This window comes from Apis mellifera, linkage group LG15 (genome assembly GCF_003254395.2).
Source record: "Apis mellifera strain DH4 linkage group LG15, Amel_HAv3.1, whole genome shotgun sequence".
NCBI lineage: Eukaryota > Metazoa > Arthropoda > Insecta > Hymenoptera > Apidae > Apis > Apis mellifera.
In genome coordinates, this window is record NC_037652.1 from 3,538,555 (window position 1) to 3,562,027 (window position 23,473).

At 31.4% G+C, this 23,473-nt stretch overlaps 1 protein-coding gene and 1 long non-coding RNA gene across 3 annotated transcripts; both read right to left on the bottom strand.

Annotated features, from left to right (window-relative positions):
- Positions 1-1,697: 1,697 nt before the first annotated feature.
- LOC410632 (G protein-coupled receptor kinase 2) lies at positions 1,698-22,604 on the bottom strand. 2 transcript variants are annotated; one of them, XM_394109.6, is made up of 7 exons: positions 22,211-22,604; positions 12,037-12,132; positions 8,345-8,702; positions 6,924-7,830; positions 6,572-6,709; positions 6,129-6,257; positions 1,698-5,850 (listed from the first exon to the last, which is right to left on the bottom strand). In XM_394109.6, exons 1-7 carry the CDS (start codon positions 22,260-22,262, stop codon positions 5,755-5,757), a joined length of 1,776 nt encoding a protein of 591 aa, XP_394109.3. In that variant the 5' UTR covers positions 22,263-22,604; the 3' UTR covers positions 1,698-5,754. The 2 variants fall into 2 exon arrangements, 1 of the variants encoding a protein (XP_394109.3); XR_001705752.1 differs by lacking the exon at positions 1,698-5,850 and having other exon boundaries at positions 6,920-7,830.
- LOC102655028 lies at positions 16,808-20,625 on the bottom strand. The gene is made up of 3 exons (XR_408793.3): positions 19,150-20,625; positions 17,981-19,074; positions 16,808-17,869 (listed from the first exon to the last, which is right to left on the bottom strand). It is a non-coding gene; the product is annotated as an uncharacterized LOC102655028 (long non-coding RNA).
- Positions 22,605-23,473: the final 869 nt, after the last annotated feature.

Sequence of the window (23,473 nt, forward strand, 5' to 3'; positions counted from 1 at the left end):
TGATTATTGATAAAGATGAAAGTAAATGAAAGATTGCTTAGAGAGTGATATTAAAAAAATGAAAACATTGCAATCACGTTTGCGAATATATAAAATATATGAATTCTTGTTGAGATGATTAAGAAAAGAAAGAAAGAAAAAAGTGTGAAAAATCTGGCAGTAGCTTAGGATCTAAACGAGAAAATGGAAATTGGAGATCTTATGAGACAAGCAAATTGTGACAATATATTATATTGTATAATACGTGTGTTACTTCCGCCAATCCCTTTCATCCTGTAACATAATTTCTTGTTAAAATAAATAATATCAGCTTTGTGAAAAAGAAAAAACAATGATATCGTACAAAAAAATAAAAAGATATGGTTAATGAGCTTCTGCAATAAAAAAATGTTGAAAAAAATTTTATGAGTACAAAATAAATGAATTGATGAATGTAAATGTAATATAAAAATATTAAATGTTGCAAAAAATATCAGAAACATTTTTTTGACAAAAAGAAAAAAAAATAAAAGGAATACACTTGTGATCATGATGAAAGGTCTTGAAAATATGCGTATATGAAGTATATTTTCACTTGGGAATAATTTTAATAATGGGTTTCAAATAAGTAAAAAGATTTTGGTTATATGCGCGTCTATATTTGTATGTATAAACCATATAAGTTATAAATACATAAAGCTTACATATTTATAACTTATATACAATATATATATATATTTATAATATTTATAGCTTTGTCCACAATAGTTGTACAACATATAGATTACAAAAGAAAAATTTCATTTGGTTTCGTCGACGCGTCAAAAGGAACAAAAATTTGCTTCTTCCTGTTTCAATCAGATACATCAATTTTATTAGAGACCAACAAGAAGAATGAAAGTATAAAAAAAAAAAAAGACGATTTCGGTTAATACTTTTAATATTATTTGTTTTCAAAAAGAGAATCATAATTTTGCATTAAAATTAGTCAAAAAGTTATTTTAATTTAATTGCACAACTCGTTTTAAAAAGATAGTGCCATTTTTTTTTTAATAGTGCCGTTTTTATATTTTATCCATTAGAATTGCCATCGAACATCAAATTTAGTCTCCTTAAAGATCAAGAAGATTCGTATAATTCCATGAACTTTCATCGAAACAACATAAGATTATTATCTCTTTCTTTTTTTTTTTTGACAATAATTTAATTTATCAAAAAATACTTTTGAGCGATATACGATTCATTAGAATCGAGACACTAAATGAAAAAAAAAAATTCACAAAAAGAAACGGAAGATATCGTCGATGAGACGCAGGCAAAAAATGTGGGAAATTAAATCGCATAATCTAAACAGCTAAGTTGCTTTTTTAAACTGGCCTCGATCCAACGAGGATTCACGCAAATCTGGAGGTAATAGTATTTGTAATAAACGGTATAAAAGTAATAATCAAATCAAATAAATTATCATCTAAAATAAATCATTTATATTAATTTCTTCCATATAGTTGCAAATTAAGAAAATTAAAAATATAACACATTAAAAATATAATCATTATTATTAAATCGTATAAAAATCAATATTTTATTTTGCATAAAAAAAAAAAAGATAAAGAAATTAATTTATTTCAAATACTATTTTTCAACCTCTATTTCACTCACTTCATAGGAAATCCGTTTCGAGAATTCCATGGCGAAAAACATTATATCTATACACGTCATTCCATTGCATTTTAGTCTTTTATTTTACGCAGTTGCACGTGGCAGCGGATAAAAAGGAGTGTGGAAGAAGGTATACGATATAAATACAATGATAATCTCACGCGGATATTTCCGCCGTCTCGGGAAAAATTCCCCATAACAATGGGGAGAGGTTTCTTCTTTGCTAACGCTTATTTCTTTCTTGCACCTATACAAACACGCATATCTACTACTAATTAGTCGCTTCCTATTCCTATATAGAATTATATAGCTATCGTTTAATATCGCTATCGTAATATATTATGTACAAAGGAGAACTTTCACGTGCTTGCACGGAGCCTCTGCATTGCTGACTCTTTTTTTATCGAGAGGCTCCTTTTCGGGGAAATGCAATTATCATTCTCCGATGACAAGAGTCATCATATAGTCATTGCACCAATTACAAAGGAATAACAATAAGCGATTTGGCAATCATCGTGTAAAATAATATTTTTTATTAAAAAAAAAAAATGTGAATTTTCATTTAAATTTGTTCTGAAAAAAAAAAAAAATAAAAATTTCGTTCAATTAATAGAAACAATTAAACCAACGTATTATTTATACGCTGGAAACTAATATAGTTATAAGTAAAAATATAGAGAGCTAATTAGATTTTATAACTAGTTAGTTATTCCTATGCAATTTAATAACTATAAACGTCTCTCAGAATGTCCAACTTCTACTCTTGCACTTAAATCATCATAAACGAAAAATGAAACAGCAATATACATTTGCACGAAAAAGTGGAATGATTTAATATTTGCCTCATCACTTTCCTTCTCTATAATTGACCAATAAAAGAACATCTCGTTCCCTGTTCTCATCAATATAATATGATATAGAAAAATGATTAAAAAGAAAAAGGAAAAGAAGAAAAATATTAAATTTTTAATATAATTTATACACGATGTAAAAAAAAAAGAAAAAAAAACTGGCGAATAAACGAAGATATATATCTTCTAAAAAAAAAAAAAAACATTATCTGACGGACATTAAACGAGATTCTACGGCAATTGTCTGTCAGAATTCGAGGTACTTATATACGAGAATATTTCTTTGTCTGTTTTGATACGTACGAGTAACGTCGTCTTTACTTGTTAGACACGATCGATCTTTTTCCTCGAACGCCCGGTAGCTCGCAAAAAGGTTAATAAATTAATAAATGGAGGACATCAGACATAATCACAGTTGAAAGCACTGAGAGATTCCTTTTATAATCGGAAATATCTGGACGATACGATGATATCCCACGAATGGAGATCGAACTACCGGTACTTTTGCTTATACGATATTCTTTTTCCCCGGTAATTATTAATTGTTTACATGCTAACTTACGATATTAAGAGTAATGCAAAATTACGTAACTAATTTGGAACCATCTCGACAATTCGAAAATTAATCTAACCTTCAATCTGGTCGTTTGGTAATTTTTTGAACATCACCATAATTCATCACATATCGTGCGATCTTTTTCACTTTACGTCGTCGAAATAATCTGGAAATAAGATTAAATGATTCTCGATATTGTCGTAGATGGTTAAATAATGAAAATTCTACCGCAATTTGTACGAGAGACACGGTGTTGCACTGTGAGCGATTATAAACTCGCGATTCGACCAATAAACATTTTTGTTATCGATTTTTTTCTCAACTTATGAAATCGATATGAAAATCGATTTATCGAATTATCGAAAATATCGTTTATCGAACGAATCGAGTTGAATGATAGATATGATCAATAGGAGGTCGCACCGTTATTCGTGGATTAATTAATAATACATTTTTTTTTTTTAAATTACTAAATCGGTACCGCTGAGACATACACATTTGTTTATCCTAAATAATATATAAATATTTCTAGTGAATGGGCTGCTAAGTAAATGCTTTATGAACAAATTATTCAATAAAAAATACATAAATTATCATTATCTAAAATAATTATATCAAATTGAAATTATATATCATATATACATACAAATATATATATATATGTATGCATACATATACAAATCCATAAAAATTAATTACTTATCAGTCCATTCATAATTTATCTCGGCCTTATGTATAATACAATATTTATAAAAAAAAAAGGAAAAAAAAAAAGAAAAAAAAAGAGAAAAAAAAACAAGAATCAAAGACTAATAAAACGAGCCACGTAATTGCAACGATTTATCAATAATCTTGAAAGAGATTACTTTTTCTTGGTTCGCTATCAGCCTCATGTTCTCGTTTACATACTTATAGCCAATTTTTCTTTTCAATAGCATAACAAATTCTCCTCAACATTATTATATAAATAAATCTTAGTGTATGCGTTTGATAGCATTCGTATGCTTTGTTATCTGTGCGATTCATCGACTTTTTTTCTTAAAAAGGTCTTGGAAATATTCGATTAAAGAATATGTTTTAACATATTATGAACTGAATCATTTGTAAAAAAGAAAATTGAATCGCATATCAATTTGTGCGTATCTCAGGACGGGTTTCTCCTCGTTGAAAACCATTCGTACTTAAAAAGAATTATATATATATACACGCAAACATCCGTCAAAAAGTAAAAGTATCAAAACACAGACTTTTAAACGCTCCTTAAATGCATCTACTCGGTTCGAGTTTCATTTGAGAAGAAAATTGAACTAATTAGGCAGTCGACGATTACACTGCTCACAAAATAATGAACTTAAATTGTAATTTATATCATAATCTGGAGTTTTCAAGATATAATTTGAGTATAGGATTCAATGACTACTTTGAGCAATGCAATGTACATTCCAAAATGAAATTGGAAGATTGTCAAGAATCAAGAAAGAACACACTGATTATAAATAAATTTTGATTGAATTTTAAATTATATAGTTTTTCTATACTAAAAATAATCAGAGGATCGTGTACTCAAAAAAAAAAAAAAAAAAAAAATTAAATACTAGGAATATCTTTAAAAGTAATATAATAGTAAAAAAAAAAAAAAATATCTTTAGTCACATTATTCTAACACAAGCGACCCTGTGATTATTTTAAGCAGCGAATATTATTAATTTCAACTAAAAAATTAGTTAAAAAATTAGAATGCCTCTGGAACTTGCTCCAAGAAACGAAAGAAAATTTTTTTCGGTTCCATCGGAGCATTTTTTTTTCACAGTATATTTTTATCATATTGCAATTTTCACGCGTATATTTTCTTTATCCGTTAATAACATTCTTACTATCATTATCGCATGTGCACGCGCCTATCGACTGTTCTAAGTACACATACAAAATTATATGCACGCGACCCCAATTACCGATATGTAATTGCGCCATTCGTAAACATATTTACGCGAACATTGCATACATGCCAACGTGTGAATGCTCGAAATCACGCTCGCATTCATGTGCATTAAGTGTACATAGACCAATTGAATAAAGAATACCGTTCAGTGATGTAAAACATATATAATGAGATAATACGTAATGAGAGTTAAATATCCAAACGTCATTTTCCATAAATACCTACTATTGCATTTTCATCCGATAAAAAATAAATATCAAGCGCTGCACACGCAAAAATAAATATACTTTACGAATCAATTTCATTCATAAAGAATTCCATATTTCGATGTAATAACTAATACGTAGTTGCATCCACTATTCTCCTTTGCAACAAGAGCAACATTTCTCTTGGATTTTTAAGATTACGAGGCGCTGCTTCTATGTTACTCTTATTACAAACGTATTTGAACATATCATTCTCGCAAGTATCAACGTATTCGTCGCTTCTTGCTCCGAGAAACCTGAGAAAACATGTGTCATGTGCTTGTAATGCTGAAAGTGCCTCTTCTCAGCTAGCCCTTTTATCGATGAGTGTGAATCTCATAAGATAGCACACCAAAAATCGGCGCCAAAGTTGCAGAGCTCACTCAGGCATCATCTTTTATTATTGTTTTTCCTGTTTCAAAGTAGCTTTGGGCAGCATCTGAGAGCTCGTCGACGTCGTCCGCAACGACGACGTCGCATAGACGACGATGTCGGTTGATTTACACTATTTGTGTTCACCTTGGATCAGCTGGCTGGCATCTCCGAGTTTTGGCTCTGCGACAACTCCAGTAGATGACACTCTGATAATGGTATCTGTCTTGTACGAGCACTTTGCTTTTTCTAAAGTTAAAAAAAAAAAAGAAATAAATCATTATGATTATGATTAATTGATTAAATAATTTTAATATATTACAAATAATATAAGAATTCAAAAATTTTATAAAACATCTATTATTTTTATTACCTTAATTGATTATTCGAATTCTAATTTATAAAATAAACTATCTAGTTTGTTAATTATGAAATGGATAATATTTCTTTTTTTAATTTCTTTTTATAGTTTAAATATCTAAGTGTTCTAATAAATATACAAACTAAAATAAAAGAAAAAGATTCACCTGTCTTCGAAATGGAAAGCAGCCTCTATTTTCGTTATTTGGTGGTGGATGATTGATCAAGAGATCAGGAGTAGGTGTGTTGTTAGGACCTAACACGTTCAGTTCCTTAAAACACTCAGTCTCTATCATCTGGAACAAAGAGGGCCAGTTTTACTGCGCAGAAAATAGAATCTCTTTGATCGAACGAAACATAAATCTTTATGATAAACGCAACTGCAGCAATATAGATTGCTTTAAATGCTAAAACTGGTTCACTGGAATGATAGCAGGCTGCCTATGACGTACAAGGAACACTTTTGGTGCACTATATTTTTCGATGTAAGCAGAGAAGCAATACATTTCAATACTATAACCATATCAAGATGTCCTTCTCCCCCCTATTTCTTTCTTTCTCTCTCTGAAAACTGATATAAATACTGAAAGTATTAAGTTAAAAGATTTACCTCATTCTGCCATGGAATAGACACGCTACCAGTATTGAATTTGCTATAGAAGGTATCATCAGTGGCATCCAAATTGACACCTTTCACTGTAGAGAATTGCTCAATGTCCAATACATCTTTAGCATACACCGCATGAGGCTGTAAATAACATAAGTAAATGTATAAAGTGTGTATATAAAATTTTGATATTTTTAACTTATTTTTAATAATTATTCATTACAAAGTTGATTATATTTGCTTAATAATTTTATGATTTTACATCATAATAATTATTTTTATAATAAGAAATGCCATTATTCCCAAATAAGGAAAGTATAAAAGGCAAATTAAAATTTGAACGACACCTACTCACATCCGGCACAAACGGTGGTTCCCACATACCGGCCTCGACCCTCTTCCAGTTTAAACACTGAAAGAAGTTATGCAACTTTACTTCCTTGGCGCCGTGTCTACCGCACTTGCAACCCAGTCTGTTCTTCGGGCTCTTTTTCAATAATTGCTGACACAAACTCTTCGCCTCCTCGGTAAACTTGGCAGAATACCTTTCTTGATCTTCTTTCACCCTCCTGTCCACTTCTTCCCGCTTCACCTTTTCCTTTCTTGCACGAAACGGAGCTTGACCCTCTATCATCTCGTACAGAAGGCATCCAAAACTGAACCAATCGGGTGAAAATGTATACTTCTCGTTGTCAATCACTTCTGGCGCCATATACCCAACTGTACCAACCCTTCCCGTCACCATGTCGCCCTCCGTGATCTCCACAGCCAGGCCAAGATCAGATATTCTTACATGGCCATGATCATCCAGCAGAATATTTTCTGGTTTACAATCTCTGTAAACTATTCCTTGCAAATGCAAATGCTCCAGGCCACAGACCACCTCGGCTGCATAGAACCTGGCACGATTGATGTCGAAACCAGGCTCACCGCCCATGTTATAAATGTGAAACTTCAAGTCTCCACCGTTCATAATTGTCAGAACTAGACACAACGCATCCTTGGTCTCATAGGCATACGCCAGGGACACGACGAATTTCGAGTTGATCTTTTGCAATATATTCTTCTCTATGAGCACCATCGCCTCTCCCTTCCGTTTTTTGATCCGTTTCTTTTCCAGCTTCTTGCACGCATACATTTTTCCTGTTGCTCGTACTTGACAAGCGCATACCTCGCCAAACCCACCCTTTCCCAGCACTCTGTACATACGGAAGGTCTTGTACGTGACTGGTTGGGCCTCCAGCCATTTCCATTGAAGATACCTGAGGAAAGAGAGAGTGATCGTTAGGATCATGCGAAATGGCATATTTGATGAAACACTACAATAGTATTGCAGACAAATATTTGCCGATTAGAGAACTTTTAATGGGATGCTTTGTCGGCGAGATAAAGATGATTGACAGATTTCATTAGAACTTTAAATGGAAGAAGATTGGAATGGTTATTTTAATATATCATATTATGTTCAATAATTATTCATACAAATTATTAATTTAACTTTTGATAAATCACTGTTAGCAATAAATTACTATTTTTTTTTCATCTAAAGTTATATTAAAATTGAAATATTTAAACTGATAATTTTTCATTATTCATACATTTCATTTAAATATTATAATAAAACATTAGAAATAAATCATACTTTAATGTTTAATGGAAAATAATATTCTGCTGAATCTCTGAAATAAAAAAATAATTCTTCAAATGAATAAATCTCAACGAAAAACCAAGCGTCTTTCAAAAGAAAAAAAAAAACTTCAGTTTGAGTTAAATTACCTATAGAAATAAAAGCTGGTTTGGAAAGCTGAAAAAGGTTCGCCGGCGAGGAAGTTTTTCACGGTCTGCGCGATCTCCACAAAGAGCTCCTTGCCGCCAGTGCTGAGCCTCTCCTCACACTGGGCGATCAAAGAATCGTTTAGGATGTCGACGACCTCTGAGCCCTCTCTCTTCAGGTATTGCTCGAACAGGTCCTTGGCCAGCTCAGTCCGATTCTCATCCATCTCGATCTCGTATTTCTCGATGGCGTCCAGAAAGAGATTGTACCGATGGTAGGACGGTTTCTTGTCCTGGCAGAATTGCCTGAACAACAGCCTACCAATCGGTTGCTGATCCACCACATAGCTGTACCTGATATCTGCACCAATGAAACAGATTAATTAATAATTCTTTTCCACCTTCTTTGGAAAGGAATACAAAGTATCTCATAATCGAGATGCTGGAATTAAAACAAATTTAATTTAATAAATGTAAATATATATTCTGTAATAGAAATTTCAATTTTCAATTTTTCTTTCTTTGTTTGTTTGTTACAATTTCTTCAAGGAAGAAATTTAAATCTTTATTATATTTGTCTATATTATGAAAGATATATTAAATAACATTATATTTCATTTCCATATTATAAGTCACATATTTGTATATAATTTATTCATTTAAATTTGAAACGCTTTCCATCACCTCTTTCATATATATATTTTATATATATATAAATTTACGTACGAACATCTTGGAAAGATAAGAATAAAGCACTTTTGTTAAAAAAAAAATTCTTTTTTATCATACTTCATGAAACAATGTCTATAATCAGTCGGAAGCGAACGGCGAATCTAAACGGTTTCTCAAGCATCAATCACTCAATTACACTTCGCGTTAATTTCTTTACGAGCACTCGACGGGCTCCCTTCGGTTCTCAATTATGAAACGGCGCATCTCGAATCCGCGTGGGATTAATCGAGTTGTGCAGAATATTCTTAACGCGTGATAATCCATGGCCAATTTTGACGCGAATTCGATGATTATCGACAGCTCTGAAATCCCGCCATTTTGCTCCAACGGATTGGACCTGACTGAATTCACTTCGATTCCTCGCGAAGTATCGATGTATCGATTTCGCGGTCGATTAATTTTAGGGAATTTAATGTTACTAGAAATATATGCGAGTATCTTTACAAACTGATTAACTTTTTGTAATGATACTTTTTTAATTTTTAAAGAAAAAAAATATATATATATATTTATCGATTAAATTATTCTTAACTAAAGTAAATAATTTTTTACTGCAATTATTTCTCAATGGTTATATATATCATATTATAATGTATTAAAATATCATAACATATTAAGCATGATATTTAAATTGACTTGCTGATTATTAAATCATAAATATAAATTAAGATTCATTAATGTTAAATGTAACTTAATTAATTATCAAATATGTTTTTACAATTATTATTCATTATCATTGTAAAAATAAAAATCCAATGTTAATTAATTGTTCCTAAGAAACTCATCGATTTCACAGGAGAAGTAAATTTGAAGAAACAAAAATCCCTAATCTACCAATAAAAAGAGATGAAATCCATCCCTATATCGTACACCAGCGAAACCACAATCTACAGGATTACACCTAATCCAACAAATCTTCTGCTCAATAACCAGGAAACTCTTCCAGCAATCCCTCCTCCCCTCCTCAAATCCTTTACCGATCCATCCAATTTCAATCACAAAACGCCCCACGAAACTCGTTGTTCCACGATCAATCAACCATGGCTCATCAATCAACCGTAATATCCCACCCTCCCCTCTCCCCCTCAAGACCATGTAATTCGAAGCGTGGGGCGGCACTTCTGCCATGAAAAGAGACACTTTCGCCGCCTTGGCCACTCATCACGGCTTAATTAACCGGCGACAACGTGGCTAGAACAGTTTCTTATCTTCCCACATAAAAACCTCTCTTCGTCGTGACATTTTTTCGCGCGAGATTCAATAATCCGACGCGAGGTGGCCGGAGGGTTACTCGTTGATTAATCGTAAGATTCATGTGGGAGGGAGGGGGGAGTATACGACACATATATCGTGTTCCTAAAAACAAAAGAAAATAACACGAGATTGAATATCGAACGAGTTGACATTTTTATGAGTAATATTTTTGATTGTTTAATACAAAATAATAAAATAATAATTTTTGCATCGATGAAGAACTTATTTATCTTTTTCTGTTGTCTCAAAAAGATTATTAAAGATTTTTGAAATTTATTTCTTAAAAGAAAATATTTATCTTTTTTTATAAATTACTTTACGTTATATACATTTTATTATTTATAATTTGATGCAATGTATATATATTTTTTTTTTGACTCTCGATCACAATACGATTGTACAATCGAGACATGGAAACTGGAACGATCGAGAGATCGAAAGTTCGTGAACCCGCACAAAGAGGAGCCAAAGATTTTAATTGGCGCGTCTGTTCCAGATCTCCCCTCTCTCTCTCTCTCTATCTATATATATAAAACTATCCATCTCTATCTTGCTCGTTTATCCCTCTTATCGGCGTCATCTTATTATCGTTATCGGTTGCCGGATTAGAATAAGAGGATTGAAGGTTCGCCGATCGTTTCGAGTGAATATAGACAACGGAGGAGGGGGAGAGGATACAGCGAAACTCCATTTAGCATCCGACTCCATGAAGGTCTAATTAACCTAATGTGTTCGTGTAATAAGGGTTCATTGATTTTCTTCTCGTTACTTTACGAGTTCTTCTGCAGGATCGAACGAGAAATATAATAATAATGGCGGCAACGATTCAAAAATCAGCTTTTGACAATATGGCGGTCCCAAAAAGAAATTAGATTAAGATTAAGTGAGTGAAAAAAAAATTTAAATGATATTTAAATATTTGATCGACAAATTTTTTTTTTTTGATACCACAGTGAAATTTAAATTTTGTTGTGAAACGATAGCATGTAAATTATTGATGAAAGAGAAATATAATAATAATGGCGGCAACGATTCAAAAATCAACTTTTGGCAATATGGCGGTCCCAAAAAGAAATTAGATTAAGATTAAGTGAATGAAAAAAAAATTTAAATGATATTTAAATATTTGATCGACAAATTTTTTTTTTTTGATACCACAGTGAAATTTAAAAAAATTTTGTTGTGAAACGATAGCATGTAAATTATTGATGAAAAAGAAATATAATAATAATGGCGGCAACGATTCAAAAATCAACTTTTAGCAATATGGCGGTCCCAAAAAGAAATTAGATTAAGATTAAGTGAGTGAAAAAAAAATTTAAATATTTAATCGACAAATTTTTTTTTGATGTCACAATATTATTGAAATTTAAATTTTGTTGTGAAACGATAGCATGTAAATTATTGATTTGATTAAAATTCTAGTGGAATTCTACTTCTGATAAATAATAGAAAGTTTATAAAGAATATAATAAATAAATAAATTTAATATAAATAAATTTTTAATAAATTTAAATATAATAGATATAAAAAATTAAGTTTCAATAATATTATATATGTATTTAGTTTTAAACGCGTAATAGAAATTTCATAATATATACAAGTCTAATTCACGATCAGCGATAACAAGTCAATTAAAAATTCTGCCCCGATAAATCATGAATTTATCGTAATGTAAACATATTCATGAGAGAGAGAGAGATACTCACCCAATTTATCTTTTAGGCCTATGCACTGGGAAATGTGCGGGAATTGGAGTATCTTCCGCCATTTTTTACTCTTACCCTTGTTGCTGTCACCACCGCCTGAAAAAAAAAGAAGAAAGAATAATAATAATAATAATGGTAATCAAAATTTTATTAAAATTATTTATATATTATTTATGTATATATATTATTTATATATTATTTATATATATATTATTTATTTTATTAAAAAAATTTATTATCAAAATTAAGATTAAAAATTTTGAAATACGATGTTTATATACGATATAATTTTTTTTTTTTTTAAATCAGATAAGTCAATAAATCACGAAACAAATCTCGGTATAATAATTCAGAACAATTAGGGGAAACTGTTATTTTATCAACGATCACGGTTAAGGAAAAATAAATTGGCGAGGCGAGCAGCGATTTTCCTGGCTCGAAACGTTTCAATTATGCAACGATTCCTGTCTTGCAATGCGATCGCTAATTAAAACTGCGATAGAGGATTTCGTTTCTGCGATTCAACGTTACAAAGTTAGGCGTTGGTAATTGGCGAACCTTGGCTAGACTAATTTGACTTTAAAAAACGTGGAAAACAATTTCGAAATCTTGGAAAAAAAAAACGCAAAAATCGATAAATAAAAATAAAATTAATAATAATAGTATTTTTTTCAATTTTTTCTTTTTTAAGATCGGAGAATATAATATTTTCATCTCTCTCTGTGTAATCTTTTTCCTCTCCTTTGTAAATTGGAAAAGATTCAATTATGACAATATTGTACGTATGGCACCACGTCCATAAGAGGAATCGATGGAAAAATTTCTCTACCGTGCAATTATGTTTCTGACGTCCACAACCTTTTTAAATTTCCATCCCTCCATGTCACTCGCGCGTCTCTCCTTTACCCTCCTGCTCCACACGTCCTATTTCGAACAGTCCTCCCTCCTCCTCCCTCCTTTTTCGGCCGATATACCATATTCTATCATATGCATATCAACGATGATATCAGATCGAAGCTGTCGTTGATAATTTGTAGAAATTCTACGTATCTCGCGAATAGACGTCAGACGGAAATTCCTTCACGTTCCCTCGAACAAACTTTGACGAGATATTTTATTCATGAAATTTTACGAAGAATAATGTAATAACGAAGAAATGTAAATTGTAAACAGCTACTCGATAAATTCTATTCGATCGATCGATAGCGTGAAAAATAAAATAAAAAAGAAAAAGTGAATTTATCAGATTTAAAGATTTAATACTAATAAAATAAAATATTTATACTTTTAATTCCCTGGATATTATTGGAATAAAGATTCTAAATTTAAAAAATTGCCAAGTTTTTTTTAAAGAATAAAGATATTTATAAAGAATGATGAAATTCAGATGAATTCTCGAACACTTTTCAATCATTTCGCGGATAATCGATACGCGAGAGATAGAGTTTCCGGTGGAAAACCGCGATTCAAGTGGCACAATTCCGTTTTACCAGTCGGTAATTAATAGTTTTCCAATGTATCGACGGAGCGACGAGAAAAATTTCGATCCTTTTTTTTTTCTCTCGGAAAAAACGATGAATACGCATTATGTAATCGTACGATATCAACAAGAGAACATATCTTATAAAATGAAATGATTAAATCATTATTAGAATCAACAGGTAACTTAAATTAAAAATCAATTTTCATTAATGGAAAAATTTAACGCAGTCGATAACTAAGTAATCAATTTAAAAAAATATCCTTTTCGAGGAAATGAATTCAATTTACTCGTCCGCGATAATAAAACTGTTTCTAATAAATATATTCATAAGTGAGTGAATGAAAAAAAAGTGATTAAAATATAATAAAATATTTTATTATATCAAAAAAAATTATTCTAATTCGTATCTAAATTACGTCTATTAAAATGTATCTTGTAATTAAATATTTTCGTTACCGTGATCAAACTTAAAAAGAAAAGAATGAGAAATAATTCGATGAACCTGAAGGGAGAAGCTAGAAATTAACCATCCTCTTCTCTCGACAATAATTCAACCGTGGCGTCCTCCAATCGACTTTCGACTTTCGAAAGGAAGAACCTCTTCTTCCTGCAATCGAAGAAAAGGAATCGACGAAAGAAAATTCGAAGTCGAATCGATCTTCGGTGAAGAAAGGCTTGGGATAGGATTGGGTTGAATCGAGGGTGGTTTTTGCGCCCGGAACCGTGATCGTGTTTCCGCGACCATGCACTCGACGTGGAAGCGGAAGCGGAGGAGTCGAGTCGCGGAGAACTCGTAAGATATACGCTATGCGATAAATCAAAGAGGACCGCTGCTTGTACTTCCATGGACGGAGAATTTCTCTTCTCCCAATCGTGTTATTTCCACGATTGTTTTTTTTTTTCTTTTTCGATTCGAAAATTCGAATTTTGGAATTCATCAAAAATTAATTGCTGTCAAAATAGAGATTTTTATCATTAAAAATTTCCTCTTCGATTATTTATTTTCTTTTTTAATCAACGGAAATTAAATCTAGGGATAATATAATCTAGGGAATAATAGAAACAATTCTTCCATCGTTTTAATTTATATTAATTCACTATACGTTAAAGTCATATCGCCTATGATATAATTATACCACGGTTGGCCATTAAAGTAAGGATAAAGCAAGACAAGAAGAAGAAGAAGAAGTCTTCCTCGTTTTTTTTTTCTTCGCTATCTCCGTATCATTATCGTGCCAGAATTATTATTGTATTTGCCTCGTTATTGGCTTCAATAAAACAGCGATAACACGATCCTCCTCTCCCACTTTTCCCACAACGATTTGATCAACGAGTTGAAACAACGTTGAAAACAAAAGATGCATATATATATATATATATAATATGTTTTCATTTTGCAGAGGAGATATTCGAGAGATCCATGATCGCGATTGAAATTGATGAACGAATTATTTAACGATAATGGAAACAAGAGAGTGTAAACAAACGAATCGAGAATATAAATAAACATTCCACGGAATGTGATGTAAATGAACTATTGAAAAAAAAAATGTTTAATATATATATATATTCAGAATGTTTACGCATTTGTTGGAAATTTAAATCGCGTGCAAAATAATGTAACAAGTGATCTTCATTCCTTCGATGATATTAATATAAAGTATTTGGAATAAAATATATAGAATTTAATAATATATCAAATCAAATAAAACGGAATCTCCATTAATTTTCCTCCATGTATTTAAATTTTTTTTATATTCCAATATTTTTACTTATATCTCCCAATATTTAAAATGTCCACCGTTTTTCAATATTCTTTCTTATTAATTTTCAATGTTTCATAACTCTTTGTTATCTTTTCCTTTTTTTTTTCTCGATCTTCTCGCTTCAACGAAAGATAACGTAATCTCCGACGTTCGGTCTGGTTTCAATTTTCGGTACAACGAAGCTTCCGGTGGAGTAAATTTCACGAAATAATAATCGGAGGAGGGGAGAGGAAGGTCGAGCGCGGTTCATTCATCTCGAAACTGTCGTAAACGCGTTACAACGTCGCGGTTAATAAACGCAGGCGGCGGAATACATTTGCAAATTAATGAAAGTGGAACTAAATTCATTCGCGGCCACAGAAAGCAGAGGAACTCGGTTGTTTCGAACGCGATGAAGTTGTGATCGATGATAGATAGCAATGATTTTGAACAGATTTCTTCTTTTTTTAGGCGAATTTCATTGATGCGAAGATCGAGGATTGCGTGTAATAACGATGGTAATCAGGAGAATCCCATTGTGTAAGCTTTCTTTTTCATTCTTGGAGTATATAGATAGGATGAATTTGAGAATATGAGTTCTTTCTCATAGATAGATGTTAAGTTTTTGAATAAAAAAGATCATTTATTTTTTGAATAATAAAATATAAGTATAAGTATTTAGTAAATATAAATATAATAGCTAAGCTGGTGTGTTAAATATTTCATTATAAATTTCACATTATTGTCATATCAATATTACATTTGTGAGATTTAAAATAAAAATATTACAATTTTTTTTATATACAATCAAAAAGAGAAACTAGATTGCTGCTAGATTAATTTAATATTTGGAAATTTTATAAAATGATGGTTAATTGAAAGAAAAAGAAGGAATCATTGAAGTATTGAATTATAATATTGCAAATATTGTAAATGAAATATGATATGAATAAATGATTTAATTTACACAGATATAGATATAGATACAGATAATTATAAAAGTAAAGAAATGAAAGAATATAAAATAAAGTCAAGTATATGGTCATGATACAGATAATTATAAAAGTAAAGAAATGAAAGAATATAGTCAAGTATAAGGTCATGATATGAATGGTAATGATATTGAATGATAGCAAACAGTATAACTAGATTTAATATTTCTCGTACAACTCAACGTGCGTCAACGAGGAACGACGTGACGTTTCAAAATAATAGTTGTCCTTTTTCGGATCTGCAAATGCAATCAGATCACGTTTGTAACTAACGGTACAGAGAAATTTATCATTTATCTCTCTCTCTCTCTGATCATTTTTATATAACATATAAAACTAAAAGCGGAAAAAATAGGAAAAATGAAATAAAAAAGAAGAAGAATTGTAAATCAAGAGTTCAATGCAATAATTATGAAACTGAGATACTGAACTAATAAACTAATAATAAATTAAGAATTTCAAATTTTATTCTACTTATTTTTGAAAAGAATTAAAAATTCATGTGAATATGAATTTTGTAAAAAAGAAATATATATATATTTTTTCCACGACTCAATGTACAATGAATTTATTTTATTTTATAACAAATTCTTAAAATTGCAATTACGTATATTGTAAATTCTGAGAGATCTGAAATTCTTGAAACGTATTATTTGAAAATTAATTGCCATTTCCACGAGTTCCTATTATAAATAATGTAACTAGAAAGTTAATTAAATTATTAAAACTCGGTGCCAACAGGAAGCTTTCAATTCATTATCAACATATTAATTGGCCTTGTATTTTTATAGGAAAGGAAGCACGCAATATTGCTTCAAACTACACATTTCAAGTTTATCATCATGAGCACTATATCTTGCACGGTATATTTAAAAAAATTCGAGACCAATTCTGTTTGAAGAAGTCTAAATAAGGAGAAAAGTTTCACGCGAAACTTCCAAATAACGGATCATTACCAATAGAATTATTGAAGGTAAATTTTATACTTATAGAGTTTTAAAAATCCTTTAAAAAACTTTTTCTATATTTTTTTTCTCTCATTATTTTTTCTTTACATAATGCAGTTATGTTCAGTATTATTAAATTTATTTATGTAGATACATCTTGTTCATCTTTCATATCAAATAAACATCCTGTGATCTTAAAATTCCCTAGATCTCTTTTAAAAAATAAAGTTTTTCCTTGTATCTTGTGTGTATGTATTCTTTTTCACATGCACAACAATTTTCTTCACAATTTCCAAATAGAAATCTCTTACAGATTTCTTTTCATCTTCTGCATATTAATTTCTTTTATCTTATTTAATTTTCATCAAATTCACTTTCCCTTGCATTTTAAGAATTGCCTTTTATATTCAATATACAAAGATACAAGATTTCCTTTGGAAAATAACTTCTTTCATGCTTCTTACTTATAAATTTTAACATGCCATTGTTTTCCACACAATGCAATTCTTCTTATCCCCCTTTAATCTTCATTAAATGAAGATTGCCCCATTAATTGAATGTTTTAAAAATTTTATCAATTTTTCAAAGAAAATACAAACATTTCTCGTTATTCTTTCTTCTTCAATATCTCAGCAAACCAGTCTTGAAACAAAATCTTTTCAAATCCTAAAAATTCATTGGATATATTAATTTCAGAAAGATTTAAATTTTTCAACTTAATTTTCTGATCAATTATTCACTCCTCTTTTTCTCCATATAAAATATCTTAATTCTTACCTCTTTCCTAGATATCAATTCTATAAAAATCTTAAATCAGCTTTCTAATCAGGATAGCATCATTCGTTTTCCTTTTTTTTTTTTTCACATAAAATAAGAAATCGCCCTAAAGCAAAATCTTTACATTTTTCAACTCTCTGACCTCAATTTTCAACAACCCGATCCATCGTCCCATAGAGATTAGTACTAGTACCGCGAAAACGACACCCTCGCGGCTAGCAATTAACCCGAGCGCATTTCTTACGTAATTCTCCCAAACGTTCCACTCCACTCCTCCTTCGTGCACGAACAAACACATGTATAATATTTATAAAGTTCAGTGAGACGATGCGATTATAGGCCCATTGACGTCGTTGGCGCATCACGCGAGCCCATTTACCTACTTTTGCCTTGGCCACGCAACAAGCTCTTTTTCTCTTTCATACTGTACATACTGTATATTTGCCTATAATATTTTATTTCTCAAAAGATTTAATGACAATAACCTAATGCTATTAACCGAAAATCTCATTCTGTTACTTTATCTGTATAAAAAGCGCATAAATATTCATTTTGTTGATTTTATGGTTCTTTTTTTTTTTCATCTTTTCCAATAATTAACTGGGAGTGGTTCAATATTTCAAAGTTAAAAAGATGAATATAATAGGCTATCAAGGTTCACACCTTGAATCTTGAACCAGCCATAGTTTTAATATTGCTCTTTTGTAAAATGATAAAAATTAAAAAGAAGAATAACTTGATAAGTTTTATTGCGTTTTTCTTGTATGATCTAGAATAATATAAGATAAAAAAAAAACCTTATTTTAAGATTAGCATTAACATTATTTGCAATGTTAAGTAGAATTCAAATCACTGACGTAGATATATGTCATTTTTTTTTGTGAGTTTTTTCAATATTCAATATATGTGATAAAAATTGTAATTGTAATAAATCTGAGATTTTATTTTATTATATTATTATTATTTTTTCAATGAATAATTAGATAGATATAAACGCTATTATTGGCCATTAATAATTTATAATATTGGTTGTTGTGATAGAAAATATAGATACGTTGAAAGTAGCACATTGAAAGTAGTATTTTTAAAATATTCTAAAACAAAAAAAAATCGTGTTATTCAAGATTCAATTGACAACTATAAAATATACACTTATTTCTATCAATTACGATTTCTCTCTTTCTTTCCCTTTCCGTTCAAAAAGCCTTGTCACAGGATGTGAGAAAGCGGCTGGCACTACGCTAATTAAAATTCGCCACTTCTTCGAGCCTGCAGCCACGCAACACGCCCATTCCCCGCGAACGAATCGATGGAATCCTCGCTATTCCCGTCCTTGCCTGCGGTTTATCGCATTTCAATCGGATGAAAGGTGGAACACACTTCCCCTTCGCGGAGATTCCTTCACGGTGAAAGAGGTTTGATGGGATTGGATCGAGGTTTGATAATTTGACTCGAGATTCTGATAGGATTCTTGCTTGGTAAGGGATGGGTTGCTCGTATAATGAAAACATGATTTCTGGTTTCGTTAGAGAATTCTGTCTTTCGTTAAGTTTGTTTTTCTTCTTCTTGTATTTTTAATCTATTTATAATGTTTTGATAATTTAAAAATTATATCTATATTTCATTCTTTTCAACGATATTTGAAAAGAAGAATAACCCATCGATGATAAAATTGCATGAACGAAAATTGATATTGATCTTACATGAAAAATTTATGAAGAATTTTTAAAGAAACTTCATGTTGAAACTTTTAAAAAATTGCTATGCGTTATCAATTTTAGGAAATTTGACTAATGGATGATATGCGAATGGCTTTAAAGTAGAATATATAAATAACGATAACCTAATTCTGGGAATAACTGTAATAAAGAAAAAATATGGAATAAAAATATATATAACGATAAAAATAAAAAACATATCGTATCATCTAAATCAACGATCAAATATGATACTATATTTGGTTAATAATCATGATTGATTATCCAAACTTATTTATTGAATTTAAAACGAAAAATAAATTCTAAAATAAAATAATAATCAATATTATGCTTCAATACAATTCGCTGTGCAAATATCTATAAAATAAAAATCTAACCTAATCATGTATATTAACCGAAAACATTCTACCGCCATATTTGATCGGTAACACATTTATCATATAACCATAATCAGAAACATTTATTTAATCTATAAGAAAAAAATAAATTCTACCACACTAATATTATTCCATATTCCATATATCCTAATATAACCGCCCAATTAATAGTTTCACAATAAAAATCTAATCTAATCTTATTAACCAAAAATATTTCCACTATATTTGATTGTCACAAACACGAATCTAAAATCTTTCTCAATCCAAAACAGACGTGTAGAATTCGTTCAAAACAGTTTCGTCAACACCGGCAAAAGAAAACTTTTGTAATCAGTTCGTGCGGTCGTGTTAGTCTAATTAGTATTCCGCGATGATATCGTAAGACGCTTTAAGGTAAAAGAAAGTTTAGCTTCCTTAACAACGCCGCCTCGAGGCTCCTGCATGAAATCTACAATTACCGACAGTGCACGGGCGCGAGCACGCTCGTGAACCCGTGTCAATCCTCGATGCACTTTATTGCACGCGATACAAAGGGCAAGAACGTAATAAGGTAAAGTATACAGTTTAATTAGGATCCTGTGCCGGCGCGAGTTCCCATTAAGCCATTTGCATGTAAACTATTCAGCGTGGAGTAGCCTCTCTAATAGTAACGTAATTTCGAGTGTGGCGAATAAATATCCGTGGGAACATCGGCTTGGTCTGTTTGTCGCGAATAAAACAAGTTTTCATATAAAATTTTACCATATATTTTTGTTTCGTTTTCTTTTGGTTGCTTATTCACGTTTTATGTTCAAAGTTTGAAAGCGTATTACTTTATTGCTCTATTGAAAGTTCGCGACCAAGAAACGATCGTTATTTTTTATTGAAATTTTTATTATAGTTAAGTTAATTTGAAATATGAATTCATTTTTTATATTCAATCATCGAATAAGAATTTTTTAAATAAAGATTTTTTTTAATTAATTACTATATCACTGACACTAAAAATTTGAATAATAAAGATTTATTAAAAGCACCTAATGTAAAATAATTTCAAAAAATTCTTTTATCCTAGAATTTATTATCCTAGAATCATCTTCTCATTTAATTTGGAATGTACTTTATGAAAATTTATCTATCTGCATGTGAAATTTACTGCAACAGATAGAACTAATACTTTTAAACAATAAAAATATTTCAAACTTATTTCATTTAGAATAAAATATCAATAAACTTTTAATATCGAATAAAATTTCAAAATATATTTTTAACATCGTTAAATCTATGCTATTTAATAATTTATAGTTCTATTTAATAATTCTTTTATTCGTTATAAAATATTTTTGATTGTATTTACATATGATAATTGCCCGCTATTTCAATAGTACATAGAAGATATTACGGTGTTTAATACAACAAGGAACACATAGTGTACAAGAGAATAGTATTGCATCGCAACATAACAAAACAATTACATAAGATAATGTGGAACAAGTTATGTATGGAGCAAGAACCGGAAATTTAATGTCTGTGCTGATGATACAGAACGTGGATTTCATACAATGAAACCCTATCTATGTAACTTTCAATGCGATGTTTAACCAATATTTTTTCTTATACGACTACAAAAACTTTTAATGTTCGTAATGCTTTTTTAGAAATTGATATATCTACCGGTCGATAATCGAAATTGTAATGATAATAAACTAGATTTTAATTGAATAAAAATTGTAATTTCTACATTGAATAATAAAAAAAGATTAATCCTTCTTTATTAACTTAAACTAACAAAAGCTAACCTCCAAGTTGAACAAAAGATTAGATATCGAGAATAATAGAACTTTTATATGAATTGCTTCCTGAAAGTTGCAGAAGGCTATAAATAAACGTAAGTTCATCTAAAAGCAAACACACACGACGCTTAAATCGACGAAGAACCTCATTGGAAAGATAGTGTATACGCAAATAGTAGTTCCGGTAATAACAGTACTGCCAGTCAAGTATCACAGGTGTTATTCGCTCGTAGTAAAGGTAGGTTAGTATTCACACGATGTGAAAAGAAAAACATGGCGAAAGAAAGAGGCAAATAAATAATATGAATAACATTTCTAAATACATATAATTATCTACACGGCAAATAATTGTACACCACTTACCTTCTCTCGCTTTGAGATACACAGTGTTTGCTACAATGTTCTCCAACTCCATCAATTCCAGCTTGATCGAGTTTATGCGGCCGAATCAACGGGGAGAAACCTGGTGGGCGACGAGCAAGAAGGGGAAGAGCGTAGGCCTCGAGCGGAAGTTGGAACGGCTGGTGTCGTTTCACGGGGTTGATCACCCTGTCGGGCTCCAGTAGACCAGCTCCCATCTGCGGCCCCAGGACACCACCAGGGCCGATCAGTCCCCCTTCACCGAGGACCAAGGACAACAGGAAGGACGCCGACAAGCTGTTGGACGGCTTGATCGACTCAACTCGAATTCGAGGTTCGAGGTTATCCGGCGTAAGTCCCGCCGTTTCGCGCTGACACCGTAGGAACCACCTATCGAGTCGAACTCGAGTTCGTTGGCCCCCTCTGTCGGTCAAAAGCCGACGTTTCCCGCGCGCCACGGGATATATGTATAGCAAGCACGCAAACGAGTTACACGAAACCGGACTTTTCACTTGTCACACTTTATCTTGATTTCCTTGATCCACGGTAATCCCAGGGTCAAGGAGCAGGTTTCTCGAAAAACACTTGTGCCAGCGAACTTCTTCCGTATCAATCGTTGCATTTACGTGTGTTCGAATCGTAACTCTCTCCGATCCATAAAAAAGAAACGTGTTAAATGAAGCTTCATGGAGATGCGGCAATCGGTAAGTTACGGAATCAAACAATCAGAATGCTCTGCGCTCGTTCTTGTTTTATACGCTGTGTAACCTTTCTATCTTACTCTTTTTCTTACCCCGTGACTGAAGATGATACACAATTGTAACGCGCATTCACGTTAAGAGGATAAAAACTTGTGGTTGTGATCACAAATGTCGTTATTATATGATTCGTCGTTATTCGTCTCTTTCTTTCTTTGAACTGACAATACTTCGTGCTGTCCTCTTTAAATAGCAGTGAGGATCGTGCACAAGACACACCGCTAACGATCGCTTCCAATAATCGTTACCACAGCAGGTCCTAGTGACACGTTAGCATGCCATCATAAAAATGTCACGTGTGTTCTGCGGATTCACGTACGGACACGACACTCGTATGCACATAGCAAGGCGCCTTTCACTTTAACGACGGCGCGGGAGATGCCTGCGCATCCGCTAGATTCCTCTTTACAGATCGTGTCTTCGATCGTCGATTCGTGAATGTCGAAAGACTGATCACCCACAGATTTCTTCCTTTCTCTCCATTGAATCTCACAGTGGTATTACCGGT